Source organism: Electrona antarctica (genome assembly GCF_951216825.1).
Source record: "Electrona antarctica genome assembly, chromosome: 5".
In the NCBI taxonomy this organism is placed as follows: Eukaryota; Metazoa; Chordata; class Actinopteri; order Myctophiformes; family Myctophidae; genus Electrona; species Electrona antarctica.
In genome coordinates this window covers 34,649,021-34,668,895 of record NC_136810.1, presented here as the reverse complement: position 1 = coordinate 34,668,895, position 19,875 = coordinate 34,649,021, and the positions used below count along the sequence as shown (strand labels likewise).

At 44.7% G+C, this 19,875-nt stretch overlaps 1 protein-coding gene across 1 annotated transcript in view; it reads right to left on the bottom strand.

Moving 5' to 3' along the window:
• Positions 1 to 19,875, bottom strand: part of tln2b (talin 2b) — an 80,945-nt gene that overhangs the window by 11,818 nt on the left and 49,252 nt on the right. The window contains exons 29-48 of the mRNA XM_079500629.1: positions 19,603 to 19,742; positions 18,910 to 19,003; positions 17,987 to 18,076; positions 17,747 to 17,869; positions 16,126 to 16,269; positions 15,629 to 15,790; positions 15,211 to 15,351; positions 13,480 to 13,661; positions 12,844 to 12,976; positions 12,639 to 12,740; positions 12,341 to 12,511; positions 11,935 to 12,081; positions 10,703 to 10,804; positions 10,465 to 10,584; positions 9,611 to 9,757; positions 6,820 to 6,986; positions 5,482 to 5,665; positions 3,655 to 3,780; positions 2,165 to 2,281; positions 195 to 380 (exon numbers count right to left, since the gene is read on the bottom strand). Of these exons, the coding sequence (XP_079356755.1) occupies positions 195 to 380; positions 2,165 to 2,281; positions 3,655 to 3,780; positions 5,482 to 5,665; positions 6,820 to 6,986; positions 9,611 to 9,757; positions 10,465 to 10,584; positions 10,703 to 10,804; positions 11,935 to 12,081; positions 12,341 to 12,511; positions 12,639 to 12,740; positions 12,844 to 12,976; positions 13,480 to 13,661; positions 15,211 to 15,351; positions 15,629 to 15,790; positions 16,126 to 16,269; positions 17,747 to 17,869; positions 17,987 to 18,076; positions 18,910 to 19,003; positions 19,603 to 19,742 (2,778 nt within the window). The remainder of the gene's footprint in view (positions 1 to 194; positions 381 to 2,164; positions 2,282 to 3,654; positions 3,781 to 5,481; positions 5,666 to 6,819; positions 6,987 to 9,610; positions 9,758 to 10,464; positions 10,585 to 10,702; positions 10,805 to 11,934; positions 12,082 to 12,340; positions 12,512 to 12,638; positions 12,741 to 12,843; positions 12,977 to 13,479; positions 13,662 to 15,210; positions 15,352 to 15,628; positions 15,791 to 16,125; positions 16,270 to 17,746; positions 17,870 to 17,986; positions 18,077 to 18,909; positions 19,004 to 19,602; positions 19,743 to 19,875) is intronic.

Here is a 19,875-nt window from a genome sequence, read left to right as displayed (position 1 = left end):
GTGTGTGTGTGTCATGTGCGTATGTGCCTCTCGCTAGGCCGTGGGCAGCTGTAGCTTAGCACCTTGCGTGTGTGTGTGTAGCTTAGCACCTTGCAGGTGTTTGTGTGTGTGTGTGTGTGTGTGTGTGTGTGTGTGTGTGTCAGTGTGTGTGTGTGTGTGTGTGTGTGTGTGTGTGTGTGTGTGTAGCTTAGCACCTTGCAGGTGGTCAGCATATCCGTGATGGCTTTGCGGCTCAGGTTGGCCGTGACAATCACGTCCTCCTGCTGGGTCGAGTTGCCCGCCGCCACCGCCTTGGCCGTTGCCTTGGTGATGCCCTTTGTCATGCGGATGAACTCCTCTGGCGTGGTGGACTTCTCGGGGATGTCCTTGGACCGGAACACCTGACGACAGGATGAGGCATTCACACTGCTGCTGATGATGGTACTTTGGTACACACCGAGTGGACTAAGACGCAGTACCTTAATATCGTCGCTGCCAGGTAGAAACCTTGTATCGCCATAATTGGCTACTTTGTCATACTACGAAAATAGGCGATCAACTAGCCTTGGTATCCAGGCTTTTATTTTCGTTTGCATTTGGCTCAAAAATGAAAGGCTGGGGAAACCCATTGGAAGATCTGGCCCACTTCCTTGTATTTCACTAATACAAGGTATTTCACTAATACTATTCCAATAACAGTGCAGAGGAACTGCACTGTTTTATTATGTTTTTTCTTTATTTTATTTTATTTTTTGTTTTAAGTTAAAGTGTCACGTCTGTCTGCAAGTTTTATAAGTATTGAACCAATAAAAAGCCAGAGCCAATGTGACTAACAGTAGCGTCGCTCAAAATCCAGAGGTCCCCCTACAAGGATCCGGGTGGGGCCCTTTCACCACAGTGTAGCCTATAACATCACGGAAGACTTACATACACTGTGACATTTTGGAGAGGCCACTGTGTGCGCAGTGCTTTGTTTGACATGCTCCGTATTTGAGCACGCACACCTCCACCCGCCCCCTGTTAAAGTCCCCCCCCCCCCCCCCCGTCATAAAACCATGCATCGACTCAACTTCGACTTGGAAAGATCTCAACTCGTTAATGCCCTACTTCACTGTAGTAGCCTTTTCATAAAAAGTTTCAACACCAAAGTAGTAGTAGTTGTTGTGAATTAGCTAGCAAACTGGACATTTAGACTGAATGTTTCCTTTATCCTGTGTTGTGCTTCTGTTTTCAGCAGTTTTTTTTTTATTGTTTCTCAAAAGCGCACGTCCGTTGTCCTTCATGTTCAGCCGTCCAGCCCCTCCCACCCCTCACTGGGGAAAATTCCGGGAGGAAATATATATATATATATATATATATATATATATATATATATATATATATATTTATATATATATATTTATATATAAAAAGAAAAAGCTACTTCACTCCAGACACAGGTACACTGACACAGGTGCTTTGGTATAGGCTGGACTGAAACACTGCTATAGATTATAGCTCAGTGAAGAACTGAGGTGACCCACATGGACTGCGCAACAGCAGAAATAAGGGTAAACAAGCAAGGAGGACAATCCCCTCTGATATTGATGGCAGTGTAATTGCGAGTTAAGTGGGCTGTGTTTTATTTGGCTTTGGCTGTAGCTCTTGGGATTAAGCCTGATGTGGTGCTGGGGAGGGAATCCGCTGATAAGGAATAGCATTAAATCACAAAGAAAATGGTCTCTTTTCCCCAATCTCTGATAAGAGCAGCAGGAAGGACCATCTCTAGCACTGTTTAGCATTGCCGGCGCCAGTTTGACCGCGTCCCTCCTTCCCGGACACCCAATGGGCTCTATGGACACACGCCATTTTGGAAAGAACTTGGGCCCCTTCCCTATTTCCTTCACAGGTGTTACCGCTGACACTAATGAAGGCTCTGTTCCATTCTGGTCAAACTAACAGTAGGGCTCAAAGTGTCCTTGAGTGAGTTCCAAATGGCCCCATACGGATGTGTAACTCTGAGAGTGTACAAGTCCTTGAATTTAAAATGTTTGACAACCACTGCACAACTAAATGGAACAGAGCCTTAATTGGTATCATCGGTAACACCTGCGAAGGAAGTAGGGAAGCAACCCGGAAGTATAGGTCAGAGTTATTCTGTGTGCACAGAGCCCAGAGGATGAGTGATGATGTCGGCCACACTTACCGTCAGCTCCTGTTTGATGCACTCGATGGTGGCCTCCAGCGCCCTCGTCCCGCGAGTGGCTTCGTCCTCCACCGCCTTCACCGTCTTCAGCAGAGACGTCACGTTGGTGACCATGACCTGTCAAACACAGAGGGAGGGGAACAACACGAATGACCATCGTACCAGAAGGTGGAGCTCTTTCGCCTCAGACAGTTAATGGCAATCTTGTTTCCCTCCCTCCAAACAACGGCGTCCAGATTCTATTACAATGAATAATGACTACGTTGGCAGAAGGTGGTTATTTAATGCGTCGCTGTGTTCAATCAAATTAACCAGATCAGCGAGCGCTCCGGGGCGAACAGAGGGATGAAGGATGTGTTTTGACGTTAGCACCAGAGGCTGGCGTTGAATCGCTACTAATATAGCACTGAAGAAGCGGTACGCTGGAGAGAGAACTGTCTCCACTGTGACAATCACGATATCACAATCAGATGTGCTGTGCTGCATTTTGTAAAGGCTACATTGTGTCAAAGGGGCGGGGGGATGAGAATTTGAGCACCCGGTGTTTGAGAGAGGGGGTCCCACTCGGAGGTCACCATATGTTGGAGGAAAAGCAACAATCTGTCAACATGAGCCGGGCTCATGGGTGGGCCTAATTCCATTTATATGAGACACCGTCAGAAGGCCTGTGGTATACAGTTAGACGTACAAGAAAGACAGCTGGGGGCAAATGAAAATTGTCAGAGGGGGTGCGAGAAGGGTAACGGAGAGACAAAGATCTGGTGAGAAGTTGTTGATGTGAGCAATACTGTACATCTGATGCAGACAGATTAACGGCCTTGATCAAGACCAGTAAAGATCAAAACATAAAAAGTCTGGCTTCTGGCTGTGTCTGTTTTTAGTGCTAAGCAGCTGTTTCATGTGACAATTCGTCCATGGAGATGGAGGGGGTTGTCATGACCACGGACAAGGACAGAGAGGGAATGTTTGGCTGAGCTTTAGTTAAAAGTGTCAGCTCAAATCTAAAGATTCAAAGCAGAGTCAAATCACCACGTGCACACTGCAGGTACAAGTACTGCATGCATGTCTTGCAGTCTTGTGTATGCGCACGCACGCACGCACGCACGCACGCACGCACGCACGCACGCACGCACGCACGCACGCACGCACGCACGCACGCACACACACACTCATCCTTAGTGACACTAGTGCAGCTCCTGTGCAGAGCTGACAGAATGAGAGAACGCTAAAACCACCCAGATAAGGACTGTCACTGTCACATCGTTGTGTTCGACAATGTCATGCTTTGTGCTTTGTGAGACATTGCATGAACGATGCCATGCCAAACATGTAGCTGTCACACAAAGAGATAAGTACCAAGGCATACATCCACACATACCCCCATATACTGTACCTCAATGAGAAAATAAACCCCCAAGTGACAATACACATACAGTATCTAAACCTGCATGTTACAATCCTTTCAATTTGAGACTTGTCTCGTTCCTTACCTTGGCAGCGCTCTTCAGCTGGTACATGGACGGATCGTCGGGCGGCTTGCCCGCCGCGCACTTGGTGGCGCCGATGAGCTCGGCCAGAGCCTTGGCCACGTCCCGCACCGCGTTTATCAGAACCACCTGGGGGACATAGAGCTGGAATCAATACGGCCACAATAGCCAGAGTATAGGTTTATCAGCAGCACCCCGGGGACAGGATTTAACAGTGTGGAGCTTATCACTTCCACCTAGAGCCATGATACTTGTGTCTGAGAGGAGGGCAGAGATAGAGGCTTACACACAGGGGAGAGAGAGGAAGCAGACTGCAATTACAAAGAGAATCTAACCCCCAGTGTCTGTGGAATGATAGAGGACATCCATTGTAGAGGGCTAATTCTAGATGATAATAATTTATATGGGTAACAAAGGGATAAAAAGCTTCATCGGTGCACACAGGTGCAGGGTTGAATGACGAAGAAATCTAAATGATGGACATTAGAAAGACATACAATATTGAAAACAAGCAGTACAGTACTGCACTAATATACTGTACATGTGGTCAAAACCCGTATTTAGCGGCCGAGGTTTGAATGCGTTGTTAGCATTCAACTGGGTGAACCTAGAAAGATCTGACTCTTCCTCATGCAAAAACTTTTACATTTGTGAAAAGAAAAATAACTGCATAAAGCTGAACATGTTGAAGTTTGAACCAGATTTCTAGCACAAAGTAAGTAGTTAGATGTAAAAAAAAAAGTGGCTGTAGAGAACTAGTGTGTGCTCACCAGAGCATCCAACCGGCTCCTCCACCTGAGTCCACCTGACAGCATAAAGTAACCCTGAAGACTACACTCCTGGCCGCTGTCCTTCAGTTCAACTCTGGCTAGAGTATAGTGACAGCGTGCCCAACGTGCAGGAGAGGAATAGTGCCTTAACCCATTAATTCATTGAGTGAAACCTCTTAAGAGTTGCTACACATCGTTTATAGTGCATATTGTATTGTGGTCAAGAGCAGGTATAGTAGGTATTGTCCCATAGCACATTTCCACTCCACCAGGTAGACAAGCAGGTTCCTCACACTGTATTTTTGTTTTGAATTAGGTAGAAGGTTAGAGTAGTCAGATAGGTAGGTTTTCTTTTGATAATTAAGGTATCAGTTTCAACATTAAGTGTGGATTTTTGAGTGGTGTAAACCACTCCTACAACTGGCTTTGTTAGTTTGTCTGTCTGTCTGTTCGTACCAAAAAATTAGCATGGTTGCTATGGTTACCCATTTCACACGGGTGTGATTTCATTACGTCAGACATTACGTCAGACCACAGCTGAACAGTCTATATAAGACCTTACACCACTCAGTTCACACGGGTGTGATTTTAGGTCATGCTCAGCCCTGCTCACTGTGTTTGCACTTGTAGTACTTATTATTGTATTTCTCTAAACTTGTATGCCACTCAACCAAAAACAACTGGAATAAAACACAACTTTGACACACACACACACACACACACACACACACACACACACACACACACACACACACACACACACACACACACACACACACACACACACACACACACACACACACACACACACACACACACACACACACACACAAACACACACACACACACACACACACACACACACACTGATATTCCAAACTACAACCATCCCCCTTTCTAAGGACTAGTAAGGCCGTTGACACTAGGGGGCATGAGACCTCAAGAACCTCTGGAGAACCAAGCCCTCACAGTGAATTCCGGGTATTGGAGGATCAGACAGGATATTTCCACCGAGACTTTTTCAATGAACGCGTTCATAAACTACCATCAGCGTGTTCACCTGTGTCTCGGGGTCCTCTGAGCCCATGCTTGTCGCTCCCATCTTGACCACCTCAGTGAGCTGGGTGATGGTCTTGGCTGAAGACTGGGCGGCCTGGGCCAGCCTGTCCTGGCTGGATGCGGCTCCAGCCACCAGCAGCTTGGTATCTTCTACCAGCGCCTTGGCTGTCTTCAAGATGCTCTCCCTGAGGGATTGGGGAAGTTGTTCAGTCACAGTCTGCTCCAAAGTCACACTCCACACACTGCCAGCATTGCTTTGCTAAGCAGAAGGTAGGGTTATTTAACAGTTTCAACGCCATGCAGAGAGGACGAGATTAAACTACCTTTGTCCAGGTAGCCATGCCCGAGAGAACGAGATTTTGATTAATTAATAATACAAAAATATATAGCTTTTTCTTTTAGCTTTGTTGCTAGGCACCACTAGCATCCACGTAAAAAAGCCCAAATCCCTGCCTGCACACGCATGCACGCTGTCTTTATTGACATTATGGATCAAGATGAGATGAAATAGGAAATTAAATCATTAATCCAACCTCCCACTAATGAAAACACTGATCGCATCGCTAGTAGGCCTCGTTGGGCAAAGCCGGGGGTTTCGATTAGTTTCACTTCCACCAAAACAACAAAGACCGCCCCTTCTTCGCTCAGGCTAGCACCTGCTACTGTACCTAAAGCATCTACCGCCCCCTGGCGTCCAAGTTAATAACAGCAATTTTTCAATCGTCCAGCTCTGCTCTGGCATATTTTGACTTTTTTGGCCAAATTTGATCAAACAATGGTCAACATGTCCTATGGCCTATGAACTGGACTATTGGCTGTTAGTTGTAGTTATTTATGGGTCTATGTGCAATAACAAATGATTATAATCCCCAGTGACACCTTTTTTAATGCTTTTTATGCTTATACATAATATATTTGTCTCCTCTCAATTTTAACCTGTGCCCTCCTCTTTTTGTGATGTGTTTTTAACCTTATTGTATGCCAGTATGAGCTATGGGATCATGAATGTCCCCTCGGGGATCAATAAAGTGTCTGTCTGTCTGTTTTAACGTCCCATAGCTGGTGGTGACGGGGCGTTGCCATAGCAACCGGACCAATGTTAAAAGATGCCGTGGGGCTCAATCATTATATAAACCGAGTATACGTTGGGGTGATGGGGTCCATAGCAAACAACGTCCCCTAGCGGCGGGGCGCAAAAAAATGCGGTACCGATGTGCCTTATTTGGTATATTGTTATTTGGTTCCTAACTATCCATCATTTAGCTGGGGACTCCTTGGAGCCCCTATAGGGACCCCATGTTGAGAAACATGTTTGTCGTTGTGGCAAGGTTCATTGCACCTGTGATCGGCAAAGGACTCCTCGTTCTCTGCGTTGAGTGTTCCGGCAGAGGCAAACATGATGGTGGTGTCCAGGTCAGCGATGATGCCAGAGACAGCGCTGCCAGCCGTGATGCAGGCCTGGGTGCCTTTGTTCCCTGCCTGAAGTGCTGACAGCACCAAGGACACCTGCAAGAAGAGCAGAGCACAGTGTGCCACATCACTGGTGGAATGTCAAGTACTGTACGTCAATCACTCCCAATCACTTCCACTGTAGTCTGAACATAGTATTTTTTACATAGTATTTTATGTAGACATAGCACTCTATAGTGAATTACTCATAGCTTCACTGTATAGATATATTCTACTGTTAGACAGATGCTGGGTTCTTAGCTTGCTTATGCTTCTTGATGACTATAGAGGGTATGCACGTGACATCATCATCAAAGCCGGAAGTTATGCAGGAATGCCTACTGAGTGGCAAAAATCTACTTTCTGGCCTTGACAACCCATGCATCCAAACAGAAAAGTCCTATCTGATTGCATTAAACAACGTTAAACAATGTTAAACTCACTTTGCATGTTGCTTTGCCACTCGATGTGCCATTCACTTTAAGCATGCGCATACCCTCTATTTCTATTTTCTATGTATTTGATGTATTACCATGTGTTGTTCTTGCTTACTGTAAATCGCTCACTAAATGCCTACATTGTAAATTGTAACTAAAGAGGTTCCTGTACATTATTTGAGTATTTCCATTTATTTTACAGATTTAGTTACTATAGCTACATTGCAGATTTAGATTTTTTGTTCAAATTATGAATCACCTAATAAATTATCATATATTTTGGTAGGTTAAACTACCCAGCAACATACAATCATTACAGTGAGCTGCACCGTTACCAGCTTCAATAAAGTGTTGAACACATTATATTTCTGAAAAGGAAAAGTAATTTATTTTGACATGTTAAAATTAGGGCTGGACTATCAAACTAAAATTGCATGAAATCTCTGTCTTTGTGTCAGTCAAAAAAAGAAAAGAGAAAGAAAATAAAATAAATGAAAGAAAAAAATATTTGATTTTGATGGCATAATAGAACAGCTAGATAAGTTCATACAATTACATTAGGAAAAGACACAATATCATTATTATGATATGTAAAAACCTAGTCTCATGATCCATATCTACGATATTGATATAAAATGAATCAATAAGGGCATAAAGAATCAGGCGATAAGCAGAATAAAGGCAATATCGAATCAATTCCCATCCCTACTTAACAAAGTATAAGTAAGTCAAATATCTCAGTACTTTTTCTTCCACTACTGTTCCACATGCAGACAGCTGGGACCTACTGACTGTACAAACTCACACAAAAGCTGCAAGATGGTGTGAGGAAAACATGTCACGAACAGTATAGACACTGAGCCGTACATGTTTCATGATGCTGATGACTGCTTATTTTTATAATCCTAATGGTCACACTGAGAAATTATTTAACCACTTTTAATTATTTAACCACTTACAGTAGTTGTGAGTTGTGAGCTTGTAGATCTGCTATTTTCACTAGTTTGGAATATTTTTGAAACATTTCACCTATATTGACATGCCCAAAATAGAGACACCGACCAATGAATGTATTAGAGCATGTGTCCAGATATTATAAATCCATTAGATCGACTGGAGCAGATTTTCATTTTTTCATTTCTTGACAACAGTCTTGGACACACAGCAGGTTTCCACCCGACAACGACGATATTCACATCATGCCATCAATAGTCGCTGGTGTGCGATCTGAGCAAGCTCGGCGACGGCGGAATAGGGCGGGGCAAACCAGGCATTAGGCCCAGACTCTGCCGCACAAACAATCACATTAGGCCAATGAGTATGACTCTGCAAATCACGCCCCCGTCTGCCCCCATCCCGCCACACAAACAAACAGAAAGCCCTGGAGAGGTGCATTCCAGTGAGGCGCAAGGTTCAGAAATCCATACGCATGAGGCCACAAATTATTCAAGTCTGATATGAGCCATGAATCCAATCATGCGCCAGCCAAGCATGAGTGAGCGGTGGCAGCAGTGATTACCAGGGTCACAGCAGGGACATCAGGTCTAAATCCACTGCCCTAATGTCATCAGGAAAATGTGCTCTTGAAGCATAAGCTAAGAAAAAAGTTGGGGAAAAACAACAATAAAACACTAAACACAAAATTAGCAAAAAAAAATGTTATGGAGTGGATTTACTTGCTATGCCAGGACCTGTAGGCTACATAAACCGGGATGCCAGTAAAAATGACAAGTAAAAGAGGCAGCTGGCAAGGGCTTTGGACCCAAATAAAAATGTACAGAGCAACCTTTAAAAAAAGAAAAGCAGAGGTTGTTGGCTATTTTTGAAATAATTTTATAAATTGTGTTGTGGCTAAGTGGTTACGGCTAATTGGGATTTGATGGCACAGACGTGGTTCTGGAAAGAATGGGCATGCAGTTTCCCTGTCACCTGCACAACTTTTAACACATTTTCCACAATACAAAGAGACATAATATTGACGGACTGCGAGAAAACCTATTACAACGTGTCCTTCATCACTTCATTTGAAACACAGTGCAAAGCACAAAATACCTCCGAATGCTGACTTGATGCTGTGCTTTCACTTTGCCTCAAAAAACACCGGAGAAGACAAGTGTGATGCTGAATGCTTAATATGACAGCCAAGTGCAGTTGGGAGAATATAAAAAAAACATGAAAGGGCTTTTGTGTGTGTGCAAGCTTTTGAGAAATCTCTGGCACTTTCTTCTGCTACGAGCAGCTTACCTTCTCTGTGACGGCGCGGGCACACTCAATGAGCTCCCTCTTGGAGAAGCTGTCGGTAGGGCTGATCTGCAGCGCTCCAGCCTTCTGGACCAGGTAGATGCAGCCGTGGCCCAGCTCCTGCACCCGCACCTTTATCTGGAACGCCACCTGTACGACACACAACCAGCCGGTCACCAGTTAACTGCCAGTGCACACAATTGTCCCATCTCCGCGCCCCATGCACCAGACAGCGGCAATCATGTCCTGAGCTGACGAGCCTCTTATTATTATCAGCCCCGGGGTGGAAGGAAAACTGATTTCCAGCACCAGCAATGGTGGCACTACACCTTTAATTTCCTGCCTGAGATTCACGGGTGGGTGGCACTTCATTATACGCATTTTAGCCTTGTAGAGGTACAATGTCGCTATGGTAACCAGCTGGGCTTCAGGCAGTGTGTTATGTACAAGATATTGATAAGAGCTGTGTCCGCTTATTATGGCTTTGTTTTTACACAAGCTGGCACCGTCCTCTGCAACTCGCAGACAAGCCTTTAAGGCAGACTATGTGGGTGCTGAGTGGATGGATGTGGAGGCGGTGAGGATAGTATATCCCTTTTTTTATCTCGAGCTGTCGAAAAAGCAGCCTTGAGGAAGGTGCGTTCTATCAAAGACTGGCACATATCTGATGCCTGTGTGAAAACATCAGAGTACTCTTTTGGAAAAAATAAGAGATAAAAAAGGATTAGCTGATGTGTCAGACAGGAATTTCAGAGACACTGCACTAGCAGTGAAAGTAAACTACAACATAATCACACTGATTCTGTTACTTTCACTGGTTTTCACCCGTAAGCCATGATGAGAGCATGCGTTCTCACCTCCTCTGGTTCTGCGGTGGCAGCTGCCAGACGTCCCTGGTGAGCCAGCTGTCCATAGTCCACTGTCACCTGCGAGGCAAGGCCACCCAGTTCCTCCGGGCAGGTCACCGACTTTGTCATCTGGTGTGGCACAGAGCGTACAAGATCAGCACAGGGCCCATTAAGCATGTTGACACAATGTGATGACAAGCACATCAAGGCGTGTATAGCATAGCCGACCGTTCTGCTCAGTGCTCACCATCTCTTGTGCGGTGATGGCGATGGCCTTGGAGAACTTCACCATGGTGGTTTGGTAGTCCACGAATGAGCCCGCTGGCTCGGGAGGAGTTCCCTCATCCAACTGTGGAGGTAAAAAAAAAACCCTGGCGTCAGTCTTTAAGCCAGGCTTTAATAACTCCAGTGTATGTCGTTTATGGGAAGCAGTTGGCCACCATTTTGATTTGCTTCGCTATTAATAGCATTCTCAGGTAGGTTGACAAGCTATCCTTAGCATCAACATGAACAAATATGTATGGAAAGAGGGGAGAATGAAACTGAGAGTTATATCTGATCTCAGCATGGGTATCTGACGATGTGCACGTCACCTTCAATTATCTGCAGGACCATCAGCACATCGGCACATCACCCAGTAGGCTGAATGACAGCTGACATCAGCAGTGGGCTGAGGACTTAACACTTGTCATCTATTTGACTAATGAATGTCACTTAGGACGTGCTCTTCAGCACAATCCCCCTGGCATCAATCTTAAAGGGACAGCATGCTTTGTCTTACAACTGTCAAGATAAGGATAATAAGCGTTTCAAACTGAAAATCACTCAAAACCATCAGGATTGTGTTATCTGCACACTAGTGCTGCACAAGTTTCCTCCACAAGAATTGAGATCACGATTCAATTTTTTTCCATGAAAATAGTTATTGTCTTTAGTCTGTAGTTACTGAACATTACTAACGTACATTCAAAATGTGGCACCTGGAGCTAACTACTGTGGCTATAAACAGACAACATCAAAGTGCTTGACTTACTGTAAACCTCTCTTAGAGTCTCTCTTGTAGCAAATTGGACAGCCAACTAGTGCTGCACGATTCTTGCTCATATTTAGAAATGAGGTGTCTGAATCTAGATCTACAGCTGACCTTATCGTACAGTCAGGAACTGATTTGGAGCATGTCGCTAAAATATAAGCTGTAAATGTTTGTTTAAAGAAGCCCTAGCTATCTCCAATATGACACCATGGTTTATTTTGTTTTTCTTTGTATCGATTCAGAAAGAATGTCAGTGCTGCAGTGTTTACTCGAGTCCCCATCTCTGACACACGGATACATGCAAATATGCGCACGCACGCACGCACGCACGCACGCACGCACGCACGCACGCACGCACGCACGCACGCACGCACGCACACATGCACGCACACACGCACGCACGCACGCACACATGCACGCACACACACACGCACACCCTAACTCACCCTGCCTAAGGACTCAGCAATGGACTCCACCATTCCTCCAACCATGCCCCCCTCGCTAGCTGCTTCATTCAAAGTCACCATGATGTCATCAACAGCCTCCTTCATCAGCTGGGCAGCCTCAGAGATGGCGTCGTGGGTGTGGCAAGCCTGAGAATTCAGCCAACCATCAGAATCAGAAGCATATCTCCAAACACACACAGCTGGTATAAGAACCACAGTACATGCACTTCCACACATGCGGAGAGTGACAGTGAGATCACTGAGTTGAGGCAAAGTGGTGCAATCAAGTGACAGACGCTAGGCACAAAACAATACTCAATGACACAGTGTGAGACAGCTGTAAGCTCATGCTACAGTAGGCATTGTTCTGGAATTCAAATAAGCATAACTGCTCAATTCTGTCTACCTTTGGGTTTCCCCCTCCCTCCTTGGCAGCATAAAGCATCTGCAGGGCGGACTCAGACAGGGTCTTTGTCTGGTCCAGTATGGTCATCTGTTGCTGGTGGTCATGGAGCTTAGAGGCCAGGCCCACAGATGCCACAATGAGTGGCTCAAAGTAACTGGCTAGTTGGGTTACCTGGGGGTAAGAAATGTTTTATTTACCAGAACGGACTGAGAGACAAAGGCAGAACTCGCTCATCGGCTATCATAAACAGGGGCTCTCTAAAGACGGGAGGGATGATGGAATATACGCGGACTGGTACCTTGTGGCCGAGCATGGCGGCTTCACCTCGCGCTGCCGTGGAGATGGGATCAATCAGGTGACCAATCTCCTGCACCGAGGATGTCAGCAGGTCTTGGAGAGCCTGGTGGGATATGTCAGCAGATAATTATAGTAGAACTCGGAACATTTAAAGAAAAAGCAGCTGAGATGTAGTACTTCTCTGCAGGCGGCTTCTCTGAACTCACTTCCATCGAGATGTCGTCTCTGCAGGGCAAGGTCTGGCCCACAGCGGCTAGCGAGGCATGCTCAATGTCCCGGATACATGTATTGATGTTGTCGATGGAGTAGTCGCATTCTCTCTGCCCCGGTGCCTTGTCCCTGTCAACAAAGCAAAGAAGAATGACGGCTATGAGTGCTAAGACGAGGGAATATAATAGTCCATGTGACATTTGGAGGCAGCTGTTCATTAGAGGGAGAATGAACGCAAGGTTACAGCAGGACTTAGCTGCCGTGTGAATGCACGTACAATAATTGGAGGGTGATAATGAACAGAGACGATACTTGTGTTATGCACAGCAGGAGGGACGATACCTCGGTAAAATAAAAAAATATATATATTTAAGCAGCTGCGTAGTTGCTTTTCCATGGCAGAATATGCACTCCTCTCTTTATCTCTGCTATACAGTCAGTGTTCACTGGCTTTTTATTACAAAGTCAGAGGGAATCTCAGCAGCCATAAATTACCATGGCAATTTATCGCTTAAGTCGGAGCAGCTTGGCACAGAACGAAACCCCACATGCTCAAGAAACCAAGCTGTAATAGACTTCATCATGAACTTCTTCTGGGTAATTCTACAGTGGCCAGGTTCAGAGCGGATTACCTAATGGACGTGATGAGACTCTTGATGGAGTCAGACACCGTCCGCGAATGTCCAGCCAGTATTGACCAGGTGGGCGGGTCTTTAGGGTTGAGTACCAGTGAGCGCGCCGTTTCCAGGAGGAGGGACGAGCTGTCCAGCATGGACCAGGCCGAACGCACGATGGGCTCTTGAGCCGCTGAGCCCTGGTTGGGGGCAGAACAAGAACAGATCAATGAGCAGCTCAGCCTGCAGAGCACCTCTTCAGACTCCATCTTGGCCCGTAGCACTTGCCATAGCACTTACACTAGCCTCGAGGCTAAACTTATGTAATTTAGATTCATGATTTAGCATTTTATTAGATTTATAAGTTAGCATTTTATGTAGACGTAGCACATAGCACTCTATAATGTATACTCATAGCTTCACTGTACAGATATTCTACTGTTAGACAGATATTAGGTTCTTAGCTTGCTTATGATTCTTGATGACTATTTCTAAGTATTGTTCCTGCTTACTATAAGTCCCCTAAAATGCCTAAATTGCAAATTGTAAGGCTCAATAAAGTTGTAGTATTCAAATGCTTTGTGCCCAAGGCAGACCAAAGGGCAAGTCAAAATGTCAAGGCACACCTGTATTCAAATCTGTGCATCACTCTTATCCCTCAGTGTTGTCAGCTTGTAGATAAGCAAATTTTGCCCATAACGACGTAGAGACAGAAAGTGGTTAAAATATTTTTAGGGAATAGAATTGTTCTCTGTTTTTGGAAGTGACTACACACAAAGTAATGATTTAGCAAATTAAAACATGTATCATAATGTGTGGTTGTTGTCACAAAATCATACCATTTGGGAAGTACTGATTAAAACCAACACATGAACCTCATTTTACACAAACTTTTACACTCAAGAGCAGCTCTCAAGCTTTTTAGTGTTTTATACTTTTGGCAGATATGTACAAATATGCAATGTAATTATGCATTTCTGTATAACAACATTAATCAGTCAGTCAGTCAGTCAATCAATCAATCAATCAATCAATCAATCAATCAATCAATAGAGATGCTATAACCACTGAGGTGTAACAGTGTTTTATTGGGAAATATCAATATCAAAGGAAAGGTTTACGGTTAGAAAGGCTGGGAGAAACACCTTCAGTCTTTATGATCCGAGCCAAAGCCTTCCCTGACAATTAGATTAACAAGCTGAAGATTAGAGCAGCTGTTCTGAGAGAGAGTGTCGTTAAACACTGCCCTCCAATAGATTATAGCCATGAAGCTTTTGGAAGTAAATGAGGACTGTTCCGCTCAGATTGTAAAAATAAAAATCCATCCGGTTTCTCCATGAGCCTTTCTTGACTTTAGAAGAAAAAGAGTATAACATTGCACATCAATCCAATCACCCCCAGCTTCCGTAAATCTACTGCTGGTGCTGGCACGGTATCTGGACCACTGTTTCAAGGAGACTGACTACAGCATTCCCAAATATATTCATGAAATCTCTTTGAGAAGTAGCTTTGAGATGTTTCATGAAGAAAATAATGAACCAAGCAAATATTTAATACACCATGCTTTCAATAAAAGATTAATTGTATCCATCAATTATACTGTATACTACATGCTCAGTATAGTTAGGTTTATGGGTCAAGTTTAATGCTCTCTGAGTTAAATTAACACTAAGTATGTGACAGTGTATACAAAAAGTAGGACTTTTGAAACATAACCCCAGCACATGCTCACATGCTGTACGTACGTACCTCATTGCTTATCTGTGCAGGGATGCTAGCAAACTCAGGGTTGTTGGCAAACGTGGACAGGTTCTCCACCGCTTGAAGGAGGGGGCTTGTCGCTACATGGCACCTGTTTCTGTTCTCCTCTGAAAAATCCCCATCTAAGGCCTGAAAGCAGTTTTAAGTCATCAACACAGAATATTGTATTACAATGTACTTTAACCACACATTATAAAGCAAAAATAGGTGAAGAATTTGGTGAAATTAGCAGATCTACAGGGCGTTGCAATGTAATGCATTGTGAGCAAAGAGATTTGGCGTAGACTAAAGAAGGAATAAGTATAGTAGTATAGTAGAACCAAGTATATCCCTGGGGGACCCTGGTCAAGGAAGTAAATGGGTCAAACATGGATGTATATTCATTATTCATATGGGGGTTACTTACCTTGATGGTTTTGACAAGGTTGGCTGTGGTGTTGGCCACTTCTTTTGCTGACTGGACAAACTGTCTCCTAGCTACAGGGTTGGAGGTTTTGGAGGAGGCTAGGCGGCAGGCGTTACAGAGGGCTGAGGTATGCTTGGCTACAATCGTTGCTGAAGACAGGACCTAACAAATGAACACAGACAAATGAGTTAAACAAACTACTACAACCTAATATACTACACAAGAGATCATGCTCGGTGAGCCAATACGGTTATCGAAATCATTTTATGGTAACCGGTGTGTCCCTTACAAAACAAGATCACGTGAAAATAAGACATGAACAACAGCTGGGAAAGGTATCATAATTTCTCTTGATGCTTTAGGCTGACGTTAATGGTATTCAAACGTAACAAGCCATTTGATAGAAGTCACAGAACAGTAGACATTATATAGTTCCTATAGCCGTCTGCTGTTAAATTTCCATTTAATGTTCAAACATCACAGATGAGCTTTCTCACCTGTGACGGACTGCTGGCCGGGTCCACTAGGTTCTGACAAGCCATCTGTATAGCCTGGTTGGCCCGTGCAAACTGGATGGGGTCAACCAGCCCTTCTTGACCCGACTGGCTATTTGGATCAGAAACACCGACCAGATACGAGGCCTGCAAGACAAGAGGAAGGGTGCAGGTTACTCTAGTTTTACTTTACTTTATTTGTTTATTTAGACGGGACAATGCATATTAATGAACATTACATAAATGCAATGTAAATACACCGGATTTAGCAAAAATGCTAATCTTCATCCGCAGTCCCCACATTAAAACATATAACAAAACAAGCAAACAGTAGCTTACATTAGGAAACAAAGCATTTAAAAACATACATGCACAAAGGTGTAAAGTGCATACTATATTATAATTTAGCAGCGTTTTTTTAAGGGCGATACGGATTTGTAACTAAAGTAACTTGTGCATACCTGCCTCAAGAGGAGAAGCTGGAGAACAGAGGTATGTTATGCATCTAGTCTTGAGACCAGTGGTGGAAAAAGTACTCAATTGTTTTACTTAAGTAAAAGTATCAATACTGCAATGTAGAACTACTCCGTTGCAAGTAAAAGTCTGGAATTCGAAATGTAGTTGAGTAAAAGTACAAAAGTCAGTAGGAGAAAGTACTCACTATGCAGAATGTCCCATTTCAAGTTTTCAAATGTATAACAATCTTTTGAAAATAGCAGATCTACAAGCTCACAATGCGTCGCATAGCGACTAGATCTATAAAGTAAATAGCAACAAAGGTTTTGAAATAATTGTAGTGGAGTAAAAGTACATTTTTTGCCTCTAAGATGTAGTGCAGTAGAAGTAAAAGTATTAGAAATTGGAAATACTCCAGTCAAGTAAATATACCTCAAAATTGTACTTAAGTACAGTACTTGAGTAAAAGTACTTAGTTACACCATTGGGGATAAACCAATATGGGAGTAGCCTCGGTACCCAGGCTTTTATTTCCGTTCGCATTCGGCTCAAAAATGAAAGCCTGGGGGAACGAGACACATTTCCTGGTCTAGGAGTGGGAATGAACTACAGTGCAGAGGGGCGTCGCTCGAAATATGGTGACGTTAGTTTTCTCCACTGTTTTCTACCAGTGAGGGGAGGGGTGGAGGGGGGCAGGGGCCTGCGCTCAAGCACGACCCGCCCCTCTAGACCAGAAAGCACACTGGCTGGGCCAGGCTAATATGGGAGAATAGCAGAGGTACTGTATTCAGATATCTACAATAAGGCGAGGGCAGGCGTCCGCCTGTCCAAATCCATTTCTGGCCTGGCCAAAATCCATACAATGAGAAAAAAAGAGGACAAAAACAAGACCTGAGAACTATTAATGGACAGCTGATTGGCTGTTGCGGTAGAGCGCGACCCTCAATCACCCATTGGAATGTAATGCATGCCTTTCAGCCTTTGTATCCTACTCATCTGGCAGGTATATCTCTTTGAAAACCTTTAGTGCTACGATTGTGCGCGGGGAGACGACAATTAACACATCTTGCCTGCCCAAAACTTAATTCCTGGATACGCCACTGACTGTATTGTAATGAGGCTGATAAGGAGAGGAGAGCAGTAGAGAGAGGAGATCATAGTGACTCACCTGCCCTGCAGCCTCCGTCAGCCCACACAGGGCTTTGGAGGCCACGGCCACACTGTCGCCGAATGACGGCACATCGCCTGTCCTGCAGTGCTGAGAAATGCCTGCCATTGACTCTCCTAGGACCTGAGGACATGTGGAAAACACGAGGAAACGGGAAAGAAGTCAAACTTCAGCTGCTAATTAACCGGTATATGAACTATTTCTCTGACAGTGACAACACATGGCCAAAGCCCGCTGTACCTTTGAGTTCTCCATGACGCTCTCAATGCAGTCGAAGTAGGACAGCTCGCTGACAGGCTCGTTGGGGTTGTCTAGGAGCCCTCTGACAGCCTGGGTGCATGCAGTGGGAGAAGGTAGAAACGTTAAACCCCCATGCACACACCACAGTGGATTCTTCATTTCAGATTTACAATGGTAAAATGCTTCTCATTTATGAACCAAACAGGTTTGATCATATTTTTATGTTGTGAGACATGGTATTCTTCAGATTCCTTTCTTCAGTTTCAGTTATTTTGGAACAGCCCGGATACATGAGAGAGAAGGGCTACTGCATGTCAAAGAGAGAAGGGCTACTGCATGTCAAAATGTTCTCTGCAACAGCACAAGTGTCATTAGGGCAGCGTTAGTGATGGCCATTAAAAAGTCCGACCGTGTTCTCTCTGCTGATGGTGAGATAGAACAGAGAGAGCCGGTGATAAATGTCAGTCCGTGGGTAGACGATGGGGGCGTGAGCTGAAGGGCCTTGGGCCTCGGCGGAAGTAAATGACTGGCTAATTATTTCCCATGGAGACAGAGTACCACAGTGTGTGCGGAAACATTGTCGATACGAAACCCCAATGGCAACAGGACAAATGAATGGGCATGTCTTTTTGAATGCCACGGCAACATCAATCAGAGAAGGAATGGCAACAGTGAGTACATCAATTCAGGGAGAAGAACATCCATGTCATGTTTGTAAAGACTACAGATCTAACAGGGATATTGACTGACCTGAAGAGGTAAGGAGTAGTACTGCGTGTGTGTGTGTGTGTGTGTGTGTGTGTGTGTGTGTGTGTGTGTGTGTGTGTGTGTGTGTGTGTGTGTGTGTGTGTGTGTGTGTGTGTGTGTGTGTGTGTGTGTGTGTGTGTGTGTGTGTGTGTGTGTGTGTGTGTGGGGACGGCTACCTCTAGCTCCCTCAAGGCATTGTCACACTCCTTCTGTCCCGCTGCTTGCTGGGTACACAGTGTGATCAACTGGTTAATGCTCTCTGTCACCGCTCTGAAACACATGGGGCAATCACATTGCTATTTTTCTCACGTCTCTCTGCATGCAAACACAACCTGCCTTTGCTTATACACATGCCTATCAAACACACTCGCATCTGCGCACACATGCACGCGCACATGCAGATATCAGCTACACAAAACTATGGCTATTGCTGTCCTCTCTCTCCGCCTCTCTCTGTGACAGTCTAACGGTGCAGAGGAAGTGCCGGAGCTGCGTTGAGTTTATGTTCAGCCTTGCTGAGCACAGGCAGGCTGCAGCCAAGGCTTCCATCTTCCTAATTAGACAGAGAGAATTCAGTCAGGCCCAAAGCCCTGCGGGACGAGGCTGCCTGGCTTCTCTTCACCAGGGATGAGTGGAGGTGGGGATTCTCCCTTCAGCATCCAAGTGGCAGCAGAGAGAGGTTTTATGACATTTAAGTATTAAATGTGAATATTTAATGACTCTCAAGAGACTCAAAACTGAATGAAAAAAGAAAAAGAAAAAAGGGTTCCGTTTATTAGCACATACTGAAGGACATGCTCAACACAAATGGCTTTTCGGTTTGTCGAAGAGGCTTAAGTGACTGGTTTCTATCTGCAACATTGTCTCACCTTGCAGCCACAGCTAGCAGATTCTTGGCATTGGCTGCACCAGGATCCACAGACAGAGACTTGGCAGCCAGCAACAGCTTACTGGATGCCATAGAGATGTTCTTCAGATTACCAATGACTTGGATCTGGTCGTCCTGGCTCTGCACATGCCAAAGGGGGACAGAGATAATGCAGCTGTCTTCAATACGCTGGATAATTAGCAGTATGGTAAAACATGGTCAAATTGTCTGGAGATGTACGTAATTGGAAATATGTTTAGGAACGATGTCGGGG